At 38.6% G+C, this 18193-nt stretch overlaps 1 protein-coding gene across 4 annotated transcripts in view; it reads left to right on the forward strand.

The window, feature by feature from the left end:
• The window catches only part of SLC25A21 (solute carrier family 25 member 21), a 473454-nt gene extending 455392 nt beyond the window's left edge, over window positions 1-18062 (forward strand). For 3 of the 4 annotated variants that reach the window (XM_055309283.1, XM_055309285.1, XM_055309286.1), the window contains 4 exons: window positions 12494-12675; window positions 13669-13721; window positions 15093-15213; window positions 16720-18062. In XM_055309283.1, the coding sequence (XP_055165258.1) occupies window positions 12494-12675; window positions 13669-13721; window positions 15093-15175 (318 nt within the window). In that variant the 3' untranslated portion in view covers window positions 15176-15213; window positions 16720-18062. The remainder of the gene's footprint in view (window positions 1-12493; window positions 12676-13668; window positions 13722-15092; window positions 15214-16719) is intronic. The other variant, XM_055309284.1, reaches the window with a different exon arrangement.
• Window positions 18063-18193: the final 131 nt, after the last annotated feature.

The following is an 18193-nucleotide window of genomic DNA, read 5'->3' on the forward strand; positions in this document are numbered from 1 at the left end:
GTTTGTATTCACTTTGCCTAAATGTAATCCTGTGGGTTCAGTCCAGTGCTGGAGCTTAGAATGATAAATTTTAATGTTGGGGGCAGGCTTCATCCGTCATTCTAGCTTCCCCTCCTTGCCTGTGTCATCAGCAGATCCAAGAGCGGGCCTTCCACATCACCCAAGTTCATCCAGCCCTTCTTCGGGCTATCTTATGGACACATCTTTCACAGATGAGGATCTCCAGCTGTATTTTCATCCATCCTCCTTTCAGTGTCTAATTCAGTGTCTTATTAATCAGGATAACATGGAAGACTTTTTCAAGTAACTTTCTAAAATCAAAGTGTGCAGGATGACTTAAAAGGAAATTAAACTTCCAAAAGGGTTGTTTGCAGTTTCTTCATGTGAGAATACATCACAAACTTTATGTTTGTATCACCTCCTGTTTGGCAGCCTTGAGGAAATAAAAGACTGCATCACAACTATTGACGATGATGTGCTACAAAAGGAAAAAAATGAATTAAAGTATAGAATGTGTGCTGTTGGGGAACCTGAATGGCTCAGTTGGTTAAGTGACTGCCTGTGACTTGGGTCATGATCCCAGGGTCCTGGGATTGAGCCCTGTGTGGGGCTCCCTGCTCAGCAGGGAACGTGCTTCTCCCTCTGCCTCTGCCTCTCCCCCTGTTTGTGCTCTCTTTCTCTCTCTGTCAAAGAGATAAATAAAATCTTAAAAAAACAAAAAAAACAAAAAAACGTGTGTACTGTTAGCACAGACTGACCTTTTGTAAGATTATGGAAATAACTATGAGGGAGCCCTTTAAAATTGGTTTTGAACACGTTTGTATATAATCTAATAACTGAGTAATAGATTTATTAAAACGTTCAATCATTTTTGAGTCATTCTGTTATACTCATGACATTCTCACCATCAAACAGTTTATTAGCCCACTTGGGGGGGGGGAGAGAAGCAGAATAGAAGAGTTCTGTCAAGAAGTAATTTGTGATACCCTGAAAATCATGTGACTCTTTGTAGGACCGCCATATTGTCTTTGTCTTACCCAAAGCAATTTATAGCAATCTCTTCTAGTCACTTCTGAACAATAATTTTAGTTTCTTCAAATGGCAAACTTATTTTAGCAATTTTTGACAAGCAACAATAAATCCAATCTAGCATCAACTCAGGTCAATCCTGAATGGAGAACATTCCTCTCCCTGTTTATTGAAGGCTTTCTTAAGGCAGGGTATACTGACTTCAAATTGGGTCAAACTAGTCAGAGGGATCTCAGATGCAGTGTAATACCAGAAGAAATTAAAGGGTACATGAATTGCAGGGAGCAAAGGAAATTTAATTTGGGCTGACAAGATAGGAAGATTCTGTGACTAGACTTTAATATGAATATTCATGCTGAGCTCCCATAAGTGAGAAACCCATTGCTACACTCTGTTCAACCTTGCTTGCTTTGTGGGGAGCAGCATGCTTCCTAGCCAGTCTCCCTCACCACCCCTAGTCCTCACTAACAAATCTTCCTTCCCCCATCTTCCTTACCCCCTCCTTCTGGCATGTCTCTATGTGGAATGTCTTCTTAAGGATGCCAGACCCTAATCACAAAGGCCTGTGAGATGGGCAAAGGTTCTCTATTTATCAAGCTAGCAGCCAGCTGGCCAGTCACTAAGCAAGGCATCAAAGCCCATGCCAGGGAAGGTAAAAGGAGAGGCATATGCTTCTTTTGATCAAGACATTTTGCCTCTCTGCCTATTAACTTCTTAAGTTCCATTGCCTAAAATTCCTGATACTGTCTTTAGCTGTGGATATAATATTTGAATTAGAAGGTTAAATTAGTTACAAATATATAGTATGTTTATGGTTAACTATTTTGAGTCACATGATCTCATTTATGATGACTTGGTACCTTTTGTTGAATTTTTAAAGGCTATGGAACATCATGGCCACCAATGTTTTGGGATCACTTATTAGTGTTTCTTGTTAAGCTGTGGAGAACCTATAAATAATATAAATAATATGTCCTGTCAGGGAAGCTCACTGATCTCTTAAAGAGGGACTGGTAAACACATCGCTGCAGTTCTGTACTCACACAAGATCACAGTGTGATGGAAACAGCTAGCAAGTTCTAGTAAGAGACCTGGTATTAATTCCAAATTCTGGTACTTACTAGCTAGCCATGTCTCTTTGGCAAGTTATACCTTTTCTCTGTCTCCATTTTCTCATTTGTGAAATGAGATGTTAACATCAGCCTTAAAATGTTTGCAGGGGAATTAAATAATTTTTTAAAACTATGAATATTGGATTTTGTATTGCTATCACAAAATAAGGTCGATGCATGTAATATACATTAACATTTCAGGCTACTTAGCTCCAGTTTAAAGTACCATATTTTATAAGAAAAATTGGAAAATACTTAGAGGAAAAGAGTAAAACTCATCTGTAGATGGGGAAATAATACTACTTATAAATAAATACTTTAAAGGAACTGTGTTTTGAAGCATGAGGAAGAAAAGGTTATTTCAATAACGGTTTTTAAATCATGATGAATTACATCAAGAATGGTGACAGTTGATTGCCCTTGCAATTGAGCAAAAAATTGGAGTAAAATAGTTTAGGCTTATGCGTGAGGAATGTCGGTTAGGAACACAGGAAGTTTCCTGATTGATGACAGTTGGAACAAATTATGGAAGTAAGTTGAAGTTGTTTAATAACAAGATAGATTTTTCATCAACATTAGTATCCATTTACACAACTAAGGTGTGATCCATCCTGAATATTTTACTTAGACCAAATGACATATTTTTCCCTCATTTTTAAAAAATTTTTCTTTTATTGTGGTAAAAGCACTTAACATGAGATCTACCCTCAGCAAATTTTTAAGTGCACAATACATTATTGTTGACTGTAGGTACAATGCTGTAAAGCAGATCTCTAAAGCTTATTCACCTTGCCTAGCTGAAACTTGATTAGGAACTCCCCATTTCCCCATTCTCCAAGCCCTGGGCAACCACCATTCCACTCTTCAATTCTGTGAATTTGATTATTTTAGGTAACTCATATAAGTAGAATTATGTAGTATTTGTCTTTCTGTGACTGACTCATTTTACTTAACATAGTATCCTCAATTTTCATCCATGTTGTCACATATTGCAGAGTTTCCTTCTTTTTAAAGACTAATAGTATTTTGTTGTATGCATATGCCACATTTGCTTTATCTATCTGTTCTTCTGTCAGTGGACAGTTAGGTTGTTTCCATATCTTGGTTATTGTGAATAGTGCTGCCATGAACATAATAGTGCTAATATCTCTTTGATATCCTGATTTCAGTTCCTTTGAATAAATATCCAGAAGTGGGATTGCTAGATCATATTATAGTTCTATTTTTAATTTTGGAAGAACTCTATACTGTTTTCCATAAAGGCTACACCATTTTGAACCTCCACTAACAGTGTATGAGGATTCCGATTTATCCCCATCCTTGCCAACATTTGTATTTTATTTTTTGATAATAGCCATCCTGACAAATATGATATCCCATTTTGGTTTTGATCTACATTTCCCAGATAATTAGTGACATTAAGCATTTCTTCATATATCTGTTGGCCATTTGTATGTCTTCTTTGGAAGAATGTCTATTCAAGTCCTTTGCCCATTCTTTTTTAAAATTTATTTTATTTTATTTTATTTTATTTTATTTTTGAAAAAGAGAATGTGGGGGGGGGGAGTAGAAAAGAGAAGGAGAGAGAGTGAGTCTTAAGCAGGCTCCACGCTAGGTGAGGCTCTATCTCACAACCCCAAGATCATGACCTTGGCCAAAATCAAGAGTCAGATGCTTAACTGATTGAGCCACCCAGGTCCCCCTGCCTATTTTTTAATCAGGTTATTAGTTTTCTTGGCATTGAGTTGTAGGAGTTCCTTATATATGTCAACCTCTTATTGGATACATGGTTTGAAAATATTTTCTCCTATTCCATAGGTTATCTTTTTACTCTTTTGTTTCCTTTGCCGTTCAGAAGCTTTTTAGTTTGACATAATCCTATTGGTCTATTTTTGTATTTGTTGCCTGTGCATTTGGTGTCAAATCATTGCTAACACCAATTCATGAAGCTTTTCTCACATGTTTCCTGCTAGGAGTTTTATGGTTTCAGGTCTCATATTTAAGTCTAATCCATTTTGAGTTTATTTTTGTGTATGGTATAATACATGGGTTCAATTTCATACCTCTGCACATGGATTTTCAGTTTTTCCAGCACCATTTCTCAAAGACTATTCCCTCCCGATTGTGTATTCTTGGCACCCTTGTTGAAGATCAGTCTGTCATATATGCTTGGATTTATTTCTGGGCTCATGGGATGCCTGAGTGACTCAGTGGTTGAGCACCTGCCTTTGGCTCAGGGCGTGATCTTGGAGTCCCAGGATCAAGTCACACATCAGCTCCCCGCAGGGAGCATGCTTCTCCTTCTGCCTATGTCTCTGCCTCTCTCTGTGCTATGACCCACTAATCTATGTCCGTCTCCTTATGCCTGCCCCATACTGTTTTGATTACTATAGCTCTGTGATATACTTTGAAATCAGGAAGAATGATGCCTCCAGATTTATTCTTCTTTCTCAGGATTGATTTGGCTATTTGCGGTCTTTTGTGACTTCATATAAATTGTAGAATTTTTTTCTATTGCTATGAAAAATGCCGTTGGATTTTTATAGGGATTGCATTGAATTTGTAGATCACCTTGAGTATTATGGACATTTTAATAATACTAAGTATTCCAATCCATGACCATGGATGTCTGCATTTGTTTGTGTCTTCTTTAATTTTTTTCACCAATGTTTTATAGTTTTCAATATACAGACTTTCACCTCCTTCGTTTAGTCCAAAGTATTTTATTCATTTTAGTGCTATTTTAAATGGGATTATTTTCCTAATTTCTTTTATAGATAGTTGGTTGTTAGTGTATGGAAATATGAGTGATTTCTGTATGCTGATTTTCTATCCTGCAACTTTACTGTATTTATTAGTTCTAAATGTTTTTTATGCAATCTTTAGGTTTTTCTATATATAAGTCCATGTTGTCTGTAACAGGGACAATTTTACTTCCTCTGATATGTATGTCTTTTTATTTATTTTCTCACCTAATTGCTCTGACTAGGACTTCAGTACTATGGTGAAGAGAAGTGATGAGAGCAACCATCCTTGCCTTGTTACTAATCTTAGAGGAAAAGCTTTCAATTTTTCATCAGTGTGATATTAGCTGTGGGCTTTTCATATATGGACTTGTATTATGTTGAGGGACTTTCCCTCTGTTTCTAGTCTATTGAGGGTATTGACCACGAAAGCATGTTGAATTTTGTCAAGTGCATTTCCTGCATCTATTGAGAAGATCTTGTGATTTTTTAATCTTTTATTCTATTAATGTGATGTATCACAGTAACTGATTTTTGTATGTTAAAAAATATTTGCATCCCAGAGAGAAATCCTACTTCATCATGGTGTGTGATCCTTTTAACGTGCTGTTGAATTCAATTTGCTAGTTTTATTGAGGATTTTTACATCTGTATGTATCAGAAATCTTGGCCTAAGGTTATTTGTATTTGGTTTTTTATTGCTTTTTTTTTTCTTGTGGTGTTTTTAACTTTTGTATCAGGGTTTTGCTAGCCTCATAAAATGAATTGAATGTGTTCTTTCCTCTTCAATTTTTTTGGAAGAGTTTGAGAAACATTGGTATTAATTCTCCTTTATGTATTTCATAACACCAATGTAAAACCATCTGGCGTGGGTTTTCCTTTGTTATGAGATTCTTAATTGCTGATTATATCTCTACTAGTTATAGGTCTATTCAGACTTTCTATTTCATCATGATTTAGTCTTGGTAGGTTGTACGTTTCTAGTAATTTATCCACTTTTTCTAGGTTGTCCAATTTATTGACATATAATTGTTCTTTGTAGTCTCTTATCCTTTTTGGTTCTGTGGTGTCAGTTATAATGTCTCTTCTTTCATTTCTGATTTATTTGAGTCCTCTCTTTTTATCTTAATTAGTCTCACTAAAGATTTATCATTTTTATCTTTTTAAAAAAATGAACTCAATGTCATTGATTTTTTTTTCTAGTCTCTATTTATCACTGCTTTAATCTTTATTGCCTTCATTCTGCTAATTTTGGACTGAGTTTTTCTTCTTTTTTCTAGCTTCTCGAGCTGCAAAATTAGATTGTTTCTTTGAGATTTTTTTTTTTACTGTAGGTATTTTTTTACTGTAGGTATTTATGAAATTACCTCTGAATACTTTTTACTGCATTCCCTAGGCTTTGTCTTTTCATTTCATCTATATTATCTTTTAATCTATATATTTGTCTAAAGGTATTTTCTCATTTCCTTTTTGACCAATTGGTTGAGTTTTTTTATTTAATTATTTTTTAAGATTTTGTTTATTTGAGAGGGAAAGAGCACGAGCAGGGGGAGGGGCAGAAACAAAGGAAGAAGCAGACTCCTCATTGAGCAAGGACTCCGACACAGGACTCAGTCCCAGGACCCTGAGATCATGATCTGAGCCGAAGGCAAGCACTTAACCAACTGAGCCACCCAGGTGCCCCTCAATTAGTTATTTAACAGTATGTTGTTTGCTCGGGAGAAGCAGGCAGCTGCCAGTTTTGTCTGCGCACTTTGTGCTGAGCAATGGGAAGGCTATAAAATCTCCATCTTAGTTCTCCCCCTTATAGCTAGATTGCACCAGATCCATCAGAACTCCAAGACTGGCAAAAAGATGCCAGTTTTCTGAGCCTCCCCAAAGAAGTTGGGGTGTTGCACACACAGATCAAGAAGTGACTAAGTTTTTAAGAGACAGAGAAGCTAGGTACTATCTCACAAGACTTTGATCGTGAAAGCCCAGGATTAACTTCCTTCTCCCTACTCCACATTTCCCCTGCACTTTGTTCACACTCCTACTTCATTACTTATCACATTGTACTGTGATACTTAATAATACAGCCACCCCCCAACACCTCTCTGGATCATTTACCTTCACACTCAACTCTAGCACCCAGTGTAGGAATAGGCATATACAGACATCCAGCAAATGTTTGTTGAATGAATAAACAAAAGATGAATGATGGATAGAAACAGTATGACATAATGTTTAAGATCATATGGTTGCCAATCAGAAGAACCTGACTTCAAATCCAGACTCTACATCTTACAAACAGTGTGATCCTGGACAACTTACTTAACTCTCAGTCGTGTGTCCTTATCTATAAAATGGTGTTACATACCTAATCCATAGGGTTCTTAGATAATATATATGTTTTGTATATATTTTTTGCATATAAGATGGAGTCTAGCAATAAGTAACTATTATTAATAGTACCTTTATTTCTCATAATGAAAGATATGAAAACTAATACAAATATTATATGTATTATTTTATATTTCTATTTATTTTTGCTATTGTAATTTGTTGTTATCATTATTGACAGAAACACTTGAGAAATTCACTGATAGCCAATACAGAATGATCCATTCAGAGACTATGTGAGAGGTTTCACTCATATCCAAAACGTCACAGGTGTGCATTTTTGCTTTGGACTGAGCTGGGGGTAGGAGAGGTTGAACAGAGTTAACAGCATTGCCTTTAATTCTGTGGCCTTAAAGAAACAAATCCCTGTTTCCACAAAAGAAAGCTGTAAAATCCTTCCCAGCACATCCAGAGCTTCTCACATCACTTATCCAATCCAAGGATACAAAGAGATGAACAATAAACTTCTGGTTAACCAGGGGTTCTCAGACTTGAGTATCTATCAGAGTAATTTGGAGGACTGTTTAAACAGACTGGGCTCCATCTCCATCAGTAGGCCTGGGACAGAACCCTAGTTTTTATTTCTAATAAGTTCCCACATGGTTCTGATGATGGTGGTTCAAGCACTACACTTTGAGGACCACTGAGTTCATAGAAATGGTTGAGGTATGAGTAACCTGACTCCAGGGCAAGAATGTGTGCAGAAATCTTTTCACTAAGTTGACTTTCCGGATAACCCCTGTGAAAGTGAGGGCTTTCTTTTTTCAGCCCCAAGGTTTACAATCCTGAACTCTCCTCTTCTTTATAAATTTATTGGTAGGGAAAATAGTTTCATGAAGTTGTTTTTAAGCTTTTATGAGCCTGATTCAATCTATAGACACTCTCTACAGAAAATCCCATATACACATACACAGAAGCATTGCTTATAATTTCAAGAGGTGCTGGGACACCTCTCCCACCAGCCCACCCACTGGCCCTAAGGAGTGTCAGTAGAAAAACTATGTCCTAAAGCAAAGTCTTGGATGCACGTGGATGTTACAAAAATTTCCTTCTTATAGTTAACTCATTTTTAAAACAGGAATAATAGAGGGACGCCTGGGTGGCTCAGTGGTTGGGCATCTGTCGTTGGCATGATCCTGGGGCCCTGGATGGAGTCCCGAAGCAGGCTCCTTCTGCCTATATCTCTGCCTCTCTCTGTGTGTCTTTCACGAGTAAATAAATATTTTTTAAAAAGCAGGAATAATAGTAATGTCCTTGCATCAAAGTTTCTGAAGATTAACTAAGGTAATACATGAAAAAGCATAATTTGGAAACCAAAAACACTATTACCTTTTTTCTCTCTTCATAGTCTTGCTACAATAAACTCATTCTTGAGGCAAGTGGATGCCTCTCCCTACTAAGAAAAGATCAGGAAGTATAAGAAAGAAGAACCCTAAGAGTAGTTATTTCAAGACCTTACTCTACTCCCCTCACATTCTTTGGCTAAAATCTGGTCACAGGCTGCCATATCATGGTTCTCTCTGTGAGTCACTGAGCAGCGGGATCTAGCAAGTCCAGGCTTGGCTCTGTGACCTGAGAGTCTCAATTTATTTGCCTGGAAATACTCCACTTTGCAAATGTCCAATGCCTTGTCATGTCCCCAGGTTAATACCCCTGGCAGAAAGATAGAAATGTAAAGTTGTAATATGGGTTTGTTTCTAAGCTAGAAGACACTGAATCTTGAGAAATAGTGATTAAGGGTTAAGCCTGATTCTCACTGTTTCCAAAAACTGTGTATTAAGCACCTACCGCGTACACTGTGTAATAGATGACACAAAGAGCAGCACCGGGGTGGTTCAGTGGGTTAAGCATCTGCCTTCAGTTCAGGTCATGATCCCAGGGTCCTGGGATCAAGTCCCGCATCAGGCTATCTGCTCAGCATGGAGTCGGCTTCTCCCTCTGCCTTTACCTGCTACTCTCCGTGCTTGTGCTTGCTCACTCTCTCTCAAATAAATATTTTTTTAAAAAAAGGATGGTACAAGGAGGGGTAATACATGTTCCTATGCTATGCCAACTCACAATCCAGTGGGGAAAATAGATACATGCAAAAATAAACCAAACACAAAGTGAACCTTAGCAAGGACGATTATGATTCATACAGAGATTCAAGAGTATAGGAGGAGGGAGACATCAATTTTGATAGGGATCCACTAAAGTCTCCTGGGCAAGGTGGGATTTCAGCGGGCCCCTAAAGGAGAAGTGGGACTGCATTAGGTGACTATAAGGGAGAGGGACTTCCCTTAGACCATAGACTATGGAAGTTGTTTGAAGAAAAAAGAAAAGTGCTTGGTTGAAATGTGCATGATTATGATTTAACCAGTGTGACTATAGTATGGGAGAGGGTGGAGGTATAGAATGTGAGGCTGGAGGAAGAAGCTGGAAGCATATTGTGGGAAAGAAACCAGAGACCAAGTTAGGAGCTTTGGCTTTACTCACCATGCAGTGGAGAAGGACTGAGGGTCTTTAATACCACAGACGGATCTATTTTTACAAAAAGAGAGCTGGTGCCACTGTGAATAGATGATAGAGAACAAAGAGGAAACAAGACCCGGTAAGGTGATGGGAACCTGAACTAAAACTAGAGCAGTGGGAGTAGCCAGGAGGACACGCACGGGAGAAGCACGTGAGAGGCTGCATGTTGAGAATGGTTGATGACATATAGCAAAAAAAAAAAAAAAAAAAACAGAGGCAAGCTGAAAGGGCTCCCCTTGGCAGACGCAACCCCAAGTGGGGTTGCTGCACAAAGCAGACCGTTGGCTCCAAGGAAGAAACTACTAGGGGCCCCGAGACCGGGTGGTGAGGAATACCTCCAGGTTGGCCCAAGAAGCCTCTTCTCCCTCCTAGAACGCCCAGAAGGGTAGCAGCTGACGACCTGCTTCGTCTGCATGGGATATCAAGATCCCTGATTCCTGGACGTGACTCCTCAACCTGGCAGCTTCAGAAGTCCTAGAGATCTTTTAAAATAACTTGCAGGCCCTGTCCCATGTGATTTTGATCTGGAAACCTAAGGTGGGGCCCAGGCATCCATATCTTGTAAAGCTCTCAGGTGATGCTGATGCACATCTGCTCTGGGGAAACGACTGTGGGCCGTTACTCTTAGTCTGTGAAGTGTCTAGAAACTCTGGGTTCAACACACCCTTGTGCTAATGAAGACTGTGATGGGCTGGAGGCCATAGGCTTTAGTCTCCAACACAGTGACAGTCATCGAATGTCCTTCTTCCCACTCCAATCCTCAGGGGACTCAGCAGGAGATGGCAGAGGCTGCATGCTTGAGGAGGTCCCCTGAATGCCACAGAAGGACAAGGTGCATACCAGCCATCATAGTCACCCTTGTCCCCTTTGCTGTGTTACAGGGGCACCATAAAAGAGTCTTATTACCGGATGCTGTGAGACTTTAGGAAACAGGCTAAGTGATAATACTGTCCATTTTCTGCCAGGCTTATATACCACTCACAGCACTTTGACTGCTATTACTTTTTTTATTTCTCAGAAAAAAACAATGCAGTCCAAAGGTAAGGTGGGTGTCAAACATGTCCCTTCTAGACACTGGGCTCTGTGTCATTTGGTGACTCGTGCAAGGTCAGTCAAACCAGAGCCAGTCCTGAACCCACCATCCTCCTGCGCTCCGGTTCTGCTTCTGGGCCATAATGGAGAAGGGTAACATAAAGGCATTTTTCTCTCCTTGTAAAAGAGGAAAAAAATAAGGGGAGGGGGAATTATTTAAACACACCTCACTCATACTGCAATCACTGCATTGTTTTTCCTGTTGAAACACCCTGTTGGTTTTTAAATCCCTTTAAACCTACCCGGCACCTGTATGGCCCAGATCCAAGAATTATTACCGAACCCTCACTTTTTATATTTAGCCACATAGGGGTTTCTGTGATGGTAGCTGGCTCTTGGCTCAGTCGAAAATTTCAGAGCTTCCAGAAGTTTTCTCCTTCCATAGAAGTTAGAAGCATGCAATGGTCAGACAACGATTTTTTAAATTTTTAATTTTTATATTAATTATTTCTGTCCACTTTGTTCTCCTGCTGGGTAAAGCAGTATCATGGCACCACCTTCTATTGTTCCTGTGTGAAGATCCTCCTGAAATATTGACCAAAAGAAAGGGCAGGGGAAGGATGGGGGAGGGGTGGGTGGTCGCCATCAGCAACTTATGGTTTGTGGGATGACCTCTCTCCAGGGCTAGAACTGAGGCTGAAAATATAATGAGAACTTCCCAGCAAATTCATTATAACAAAGCATAATGTGAGCTCACTAGGCACAAAATAGGCTGAAGGAAAGTGACTCCCACATAAGACCTAATTAAATACTTTGATGTCAGAAAGCAGAGCAGGGAGGGGTGGAAAATCAAATCAGACCAAAGTGAAAGACCTACATTCAAATGGAAAGAAGAAATATTTCTCTCTCTTCCCCCCACACCTCCTCTTATCTCCCCCACCTCCCTACCCACCCCCACCCCTTTCTCTGTACCTCTGTCTCTCTCTTTTCTTCCTTTGCCATGAAGGAAGAATAAGATTCAGGAACAATAGGTTGTAAATTCTTCAGCCAATTAGTCCAGTAACTTACTACTGTTCATAATGCACAGAATGTCACAGGCTGTTTTGCAAACTCCCCAAGTTGGTTTGTTAATAACAGGAAGCTAGCACTTCTCAGTACAGTGGATCAGCTACACGTGAAAATAAATGCAAAAAACCTGGAGGGGAATAGCAGCAGACCAAGAGTAGCCTTGATTTAATTTAACATTTGGGGGTCCACACACAAATGAGCATTTTAGTAGGCTTCATGGTGGAAGTTGCTGTCATTTGTAAAATATTCTGGCCAATTAGCTAATAGTGTGCTTGGATTTCTCCTGTTTTGATACAGTAATACTAAGTACATTGTGAAGCCCAATTATACAAATCATCCCCATATGCCATACCAGTCTTTCTTTATGAACTGTGTTTATAAATCCTGTGTGAGGAAATGTGTACTTCAGCAATTTAGACCATGTGTAAAAACATAGCCAATGGGATTGTCAAGAAAACAAGTTCCAGCCTAGGAAATCCTAATGTGTTCCGCTGGAATAACAGGAGGGTGCCGGAGAGTGCAATGCTCTGCTTAAATACATATTGCTTTATAGTGTTTAGCCAATTTAGGGGCTTCCGCTTCCCTTTCTGTTATTTTATTCTTCTTTTCTTTTAGGATCCAACCTTGGAGTTTTTGAGAAAATTTGGGATTGGTCTTCTCTCAGGCACAATAGCCTCAGTCATTAACATCCCTTTTGATGTTGCCAAGAGTAGGATTCAAGGGCCTCAACCAGTTCCTGGACAGATCAAGTACAGAACCTGTTTTAAAACAATGGCAACAGTCTACCAGGAAGAAGGGTAACAACATTCTTATTTTAATAAATGTGCAGGATTCAAATACTGTTAAAAGCATACCATACTTCAATTTTGGTGAGAGCCATTAAGCCCTCCTACATTGTGTGTGTGTGTGTGTGTGTGTGTGTGTGTGTGTGTGTGTGTGTGTAAAGCTCTAGAGAATAATGGCAAACTTGAGATAACACAATGATGAAATACTGGCAACATGTTCTTACACCATCCAGAACCTTGGGTCACCATCATATAGTCTGCCACCGCATGTTTGTCTTAGAATGCTAAGATGACCCTTGTGCTTGTCAGTTTCCATAATATTGTTGTAATACACCCTGTTAATGCAGGCGCAGGCAAATGATTGTCTTCGAACTGTAAATCTAGCCAAAATGTCACCTCCTCATATTCTCCTGGGAGAATTAAACATAAGAGTTCTGTGAAGGTAGTTTTCTGTGAAAAATCTCAAGTGCATGTTTTTTTCTGCTAGGCTTTTTTTATTTAAGTCTTACATCTGTCTCTTCATCCTTCCTCACTCAGATCTCATTCTCAAGTAAACAAGTAATATTTTATTATTTTGATCTAAACTCTATCATGTTTTCTTTTATGAAGACCGAGTTTGTGGTCTTTTGAATTCAATTACAAAAGTCATTTTGTCCATATACACAGCTGTCATAAAAGTAAGATCTGTGTTCAGTGCAAAAGCCATCTCACTGAGGAAAATCATATTTCTGGTTGGACACGATCAACTCAGCATAGCTTGGGCAATAAAGAATTCATTAACTCTTTCTCTTTGTCCAGTTTATTTTTTTCTTTGTCCAGTTTAGTGCAGAAAATATGTAACCAGGTATTGTCCTGTTTAGGATACACGTGATTTCAAATCAATTTTCTTTTTTTTTTCCAAATCAATTTTCTTGTAGATGCTGAGTCAGCATCTCAATCAAGCTGAGATACAACTCCATTCTATCTTCAGAATTAAGAATGTTGCTCTTTCCCTTCCTATTATAGGATTTTAGCTTTGTACAAAGGCCTGCTTCCCAAGATTATGAGGCTTGGACCAGGTAATGATGTTTTTATTACTTATATCCTTCCTTATTGTTCTAGTGTCTTTTTTTCTGATTTGTGTCTATCAGCAACATGGTGAGTTTATCACACTGTGAAAGATGGAAACCTTGAGAATATGAAGTTGTCTAGGAGTATTCAAGATACTGAAGGCATCCATTAGAAATGTTTGCCACCTTTGTTTATAAGGTACTATTTAAAGACTTTGTTGGAGGCTGATGGGAGCCAAAGCCCAGCTTAAGTCAATAGGAGAGGATCCAACAGCCAGTTGGAGTTTGAGTGAGTAAGAAGATGTACATACAGTGGCTTCTGGCTGTGGGGGAAGGACCAGCCTGAGAAAACTTGCCTGGTGCCCCCCAGTTCATTCTTGTTCCCGCCTCAACTTCATTTCAAAAACAAAAAAGAAGGGTAACTTGCCTCCACAAACATCAGAAGCCACTTGTCCTCACAGTCCCCTGGGAGGGTTGCTGTGAATGTACCATCCAGGGAGTGGTGGCGCTGCGGCCTGGCACTCACCTTCCTGGCCTCTGTCAGCACGATGGTGGAGGCTCCTGGCTCAGGGCCTTACCTCCGGATGCCAACCCATAAAAAACCGGCTGCCATTCCCACAGGGAGAGTCAGCTGCCTCTATGTAAATAGATAAGAACATAACTGCTGCAGACCCAACCGCCTGGGCAAACAGTCTTGGGTTATAAGCACCCTGTGTATAAGTACAGAATAAGCACCAGCCCTCTCGTATCTTTTTACCAGGCCATACTCATCTACTTAGGCGTCCTGGTATCCTCTCCTAGAAGCTTCCCCTTCCCATTCCTCCCTATTAACACCACTGTCCTCCTGCCCTACACACTCACACCGGGCACATTGACCTTTGGATCTCAGCCCAATGAGCCAGCATTTCTACTAACCTGAGGTAGGGGACAGCTCATGCTTTCATGTATTCAGAAAACACTTCCACAATTCCCAGTCCATCTATCCTAACCTTTCTAGACATTTAAGCATGGATTTTGCTTCACGTTTGAGATTTGGACTTGCCTCCTGTTACTCATTGGCATAAAAACAATGGGTATAAAACGAAGCCAATGACAAAGAATATTGGTGATTTTGTTGCAACTCTCTCTGCCGGTATATGTTTTCCCTTCACCACACAGTAAAACCCTGCTGGTAGACCTAGTATTAGAGAAAATCATAGGAATGACCCTAACCCAGCTTTCTCAGGAGGCGATGGGCCTAAAAAGAGTGGTGATCATGGAGAGTTTATCTAAAACAGTAATTGAGTGGAACCTTAATCCAAAAGTCTTAAATAATCTGACCCCAAGTTTTGTTAGAGGCTTGCAAATGTTTGGTTGGCTTTTTAAATGTTTTTGCATGAGGTGTCCTGAGTTGCTGTGGTGTTAAATACAAGGAAAAGGCTTGTTGTGAATGGACTGTCCAGGCTAAACAAAAATGTGAATGACTGGAAATCTCCTTCAGGGACCTGGCCCACACTCACATGTAAGTCCTCCAAACATGCAAATCCCAGCAACTTTAAAGGAAAGAAAGAGAAAGAGAAAGGTACCTTTGACTTAAGACTTTTTTTTCAAAGAGAAAGAGTAAAAAAAAAATGAAAGAAAGGGTAAATCTGGGATTTTCATCCTTCATTGTGGGAAGCATCCCATCTTCTTTTTAGAACAGCCTCAGCAGCTATATGTGGCTAACAACCAGTCATGTCCTGTGAAAGGAGGCTCTTGAAGTCTGTGGTTTAAACTCCAAATATCGCTAGGCTGCAAACTAACCCAATTCTGCAAGTTCTTGTCTTACATGGAGAACAGTTAATAAGAGTAAACACAGCAATTACATAGGTATTAACAACCTCTGTACGTGGGTCTTTTTTTGTTTGCCAGAGTGCCAAGAGGGCTACAGAAGCTGAGAGGGATCTAATAGAGTATCTTCATGGGTTAAAAATGAAAATTACAGGCAGATAATTATCTTTGGTATAAGGTTACACAAACATGTGTGGCCTGCAGATTAAAACACACACACACACACACACACGCACAGCAGTGTGTACAAAAGAACTAAGATCAAAATCAAGTTCTATTTATTTTCATCAGAAGTCAATCTTCTGTTCATGAGGCCAAGTCTTCTTAAAGTTATGCTCAAGATACTTGTCCCCATTTGATTTTGTAATATTTTTCATGCAGACATGAGAGGATAATATAGGTTATATTAAAGAGCATGGGGCATGTGCCACTTACTGGATCACATGGAACACAAAATCATCCACATGTTGATGCCTCTTCCGATTTCTAGGTATTCTGCAATCTTGGTGCTTTTTTTCCTGTATCATAGTCCTGCTGACCTTTTAAGACAAATAGTGGTCCGTGACACCCAAACCCCACTACCAAATGTTCAAGTGCAATCCATTCATATCTGAGGCAGATAAAAGGAATAAAAGCAAAAGGAGGTTGAAAGCTAGCTATATTTTGCAATACACATCTTTTTAAATACTCAGAAGCTATTTTTCACATTGCAATGCAGTTTGAAGGCAATAGGAGAAAACCAGATTCATCTATCAAGCACCTTCTCAGAGCTTTCCTTCTTGAATGCAACTAGGGAAGTGCTAATTATGGACCGAAAAAGATAAATCCTCTGCCCACATATGAAAAATATGAAGGTTTTTGTTTGCAGGAACGCCACATGCCCTTACATGACTAAATGTGTCTATATTTATTTACTTTTAAAAATTAAAAGTGCCTGAAAAAGAATCTGATGAGAAATGATGAAAGTTACAGAAACTCATGGGGAAAAAATGTATTCAGAGGCTCAAGATGGTCTTGATTTTGCTCTGAGAATTTTCCACAGTAGTTTTATATCTATGTATTAGAGTCCAAGGCCTGATGAGTCTAAACAGCCCTTGCCTGATAGGCCTATGGGACTTCACAGCTTCAGAAACCCAGTGGGGGAAAGGAACACTGTTTTGCAGGATTTTAGATAAAAACCAGCTCTTTTCTTTTCTAGGTGGTGCGGTGATGCTGCTGGTTTATGAATACACCTATTCATGGCTTCAGAAGAACTGGTGATTGCCTTAGAAGGTTGAGATCATGGATATCTGGCATACAGCACCATGAGGAGGGACTATCAGCTCAGCTGATGTGCTTATACATTATAATTACACAATTATATACAATTATTAAGGGGAAAGAGCTTATTCAAGAACAAAACCTATTTTGATACTTCAGAAATTCTCTCTAGACAAATTGAGACTGTACTCTTGGCCCTATCTATAAATCTGTGAGACAAAAAATAGTATGAAGTAATCAGGTATGTAAACTGAACATAGAAAATAGTATAGAAATCAGATTTCACAAAAATTATATAAATTTTGTGATGTTTTCCTCCTATACTGCTTCAATATGAAAATGCACTGTATTAATAATTCTTTTTCCCATGAGATCAAGAAATGCTTAAAGTAATAAAAAAAAGCCAAAATTTGAGTAGTTTTTATAAGTAATTAAATTCTCCCATAAATAATATTTAAAAGGCACAAGGAAAATGTTTTCAAAGTACACTAAAATGGCATTTTTAAAATGCTGCATTTTATGTCAAAATTTAAATTTGTTGGTGTTCTTTAGAGTAATAATACACATCACAGCTATATTTTCCCAAATCCACTTTATATTTTGTACTGTTGTTTAAAGCAGGTCATATTTTAAATCCTGATATGTGAAGTCTTTTATGGCAAATAGAACACATGAATTATATTGAACTATTTTCCTTCACATAATTCCCTTTGAAAACAATTTTTGTTGCTGAAATATTTTCATGTTAAAACACAAATTGGAACCACTCCTTGGGCCCATTTGTGCGGTCTGTATTTGCATCCAGCTATCTTTGTTCAGAATTCTTACCTATGCCATTCTTAGAAAGAATGTTTAGAGCAAAACTACATTTCCAAGTTATTAGTTTCAAGTGATAGCTTCAGGTGTGAAGTCAACTGTCTGCATTGTTAAAATATGCATTATGAAAGGAAAAATGTTTCAAAATAGAAGTACATTCTTAGCATTTCCAAAGATTCCTGTACTAACATGCACTCTAAAAATATCTCCTTGGCACTGGTATAACCAAACTTGATTTTATATTTGCATCCTGAAATGATGCTACTTCGGTAGCTAAAGTCAACAAAATGTCTGCACACTCTAGATGATACGTGTTCTTAACTACTGCTAAGGGATATTTCTACCATGAGGCTATGTCACTAAAGCATTTTGAAAATAAAAAATAAAAGATAACTTGATAATTATTACTTTTTATTAATTTAGAGCATTTGAAGTATAAAAATAAAGGCTTTTTGACATACTGTATATACATACACAGCCTTCGGTTGTACATCCTTTCCAACGTGTTTTTTAACTTATATTTCAGCCCAATATTCCATAAGAAGGTCATTTAAAGGAGGAGAAAAAAAAAAACAAGAGAAATAAGAATATGTCTG

Source organism: Nyctereutes procyonoides, unplaced genomic scaffold, assembly GCF_905146905.1.
Source record: "Nyctereutes procyonoides isolate TBG_1078 unplaced genomic scaffold, NYPRO_anot_genome, whole genome shotgun sequence".
Taxonomy (NCBI): domain Eukaryota; kingdom Metazoa; phylum Chordata; class Mammalia; order Carnivora; family Canidae; genus Nyctereutes; species Nyctereutes procyonoides.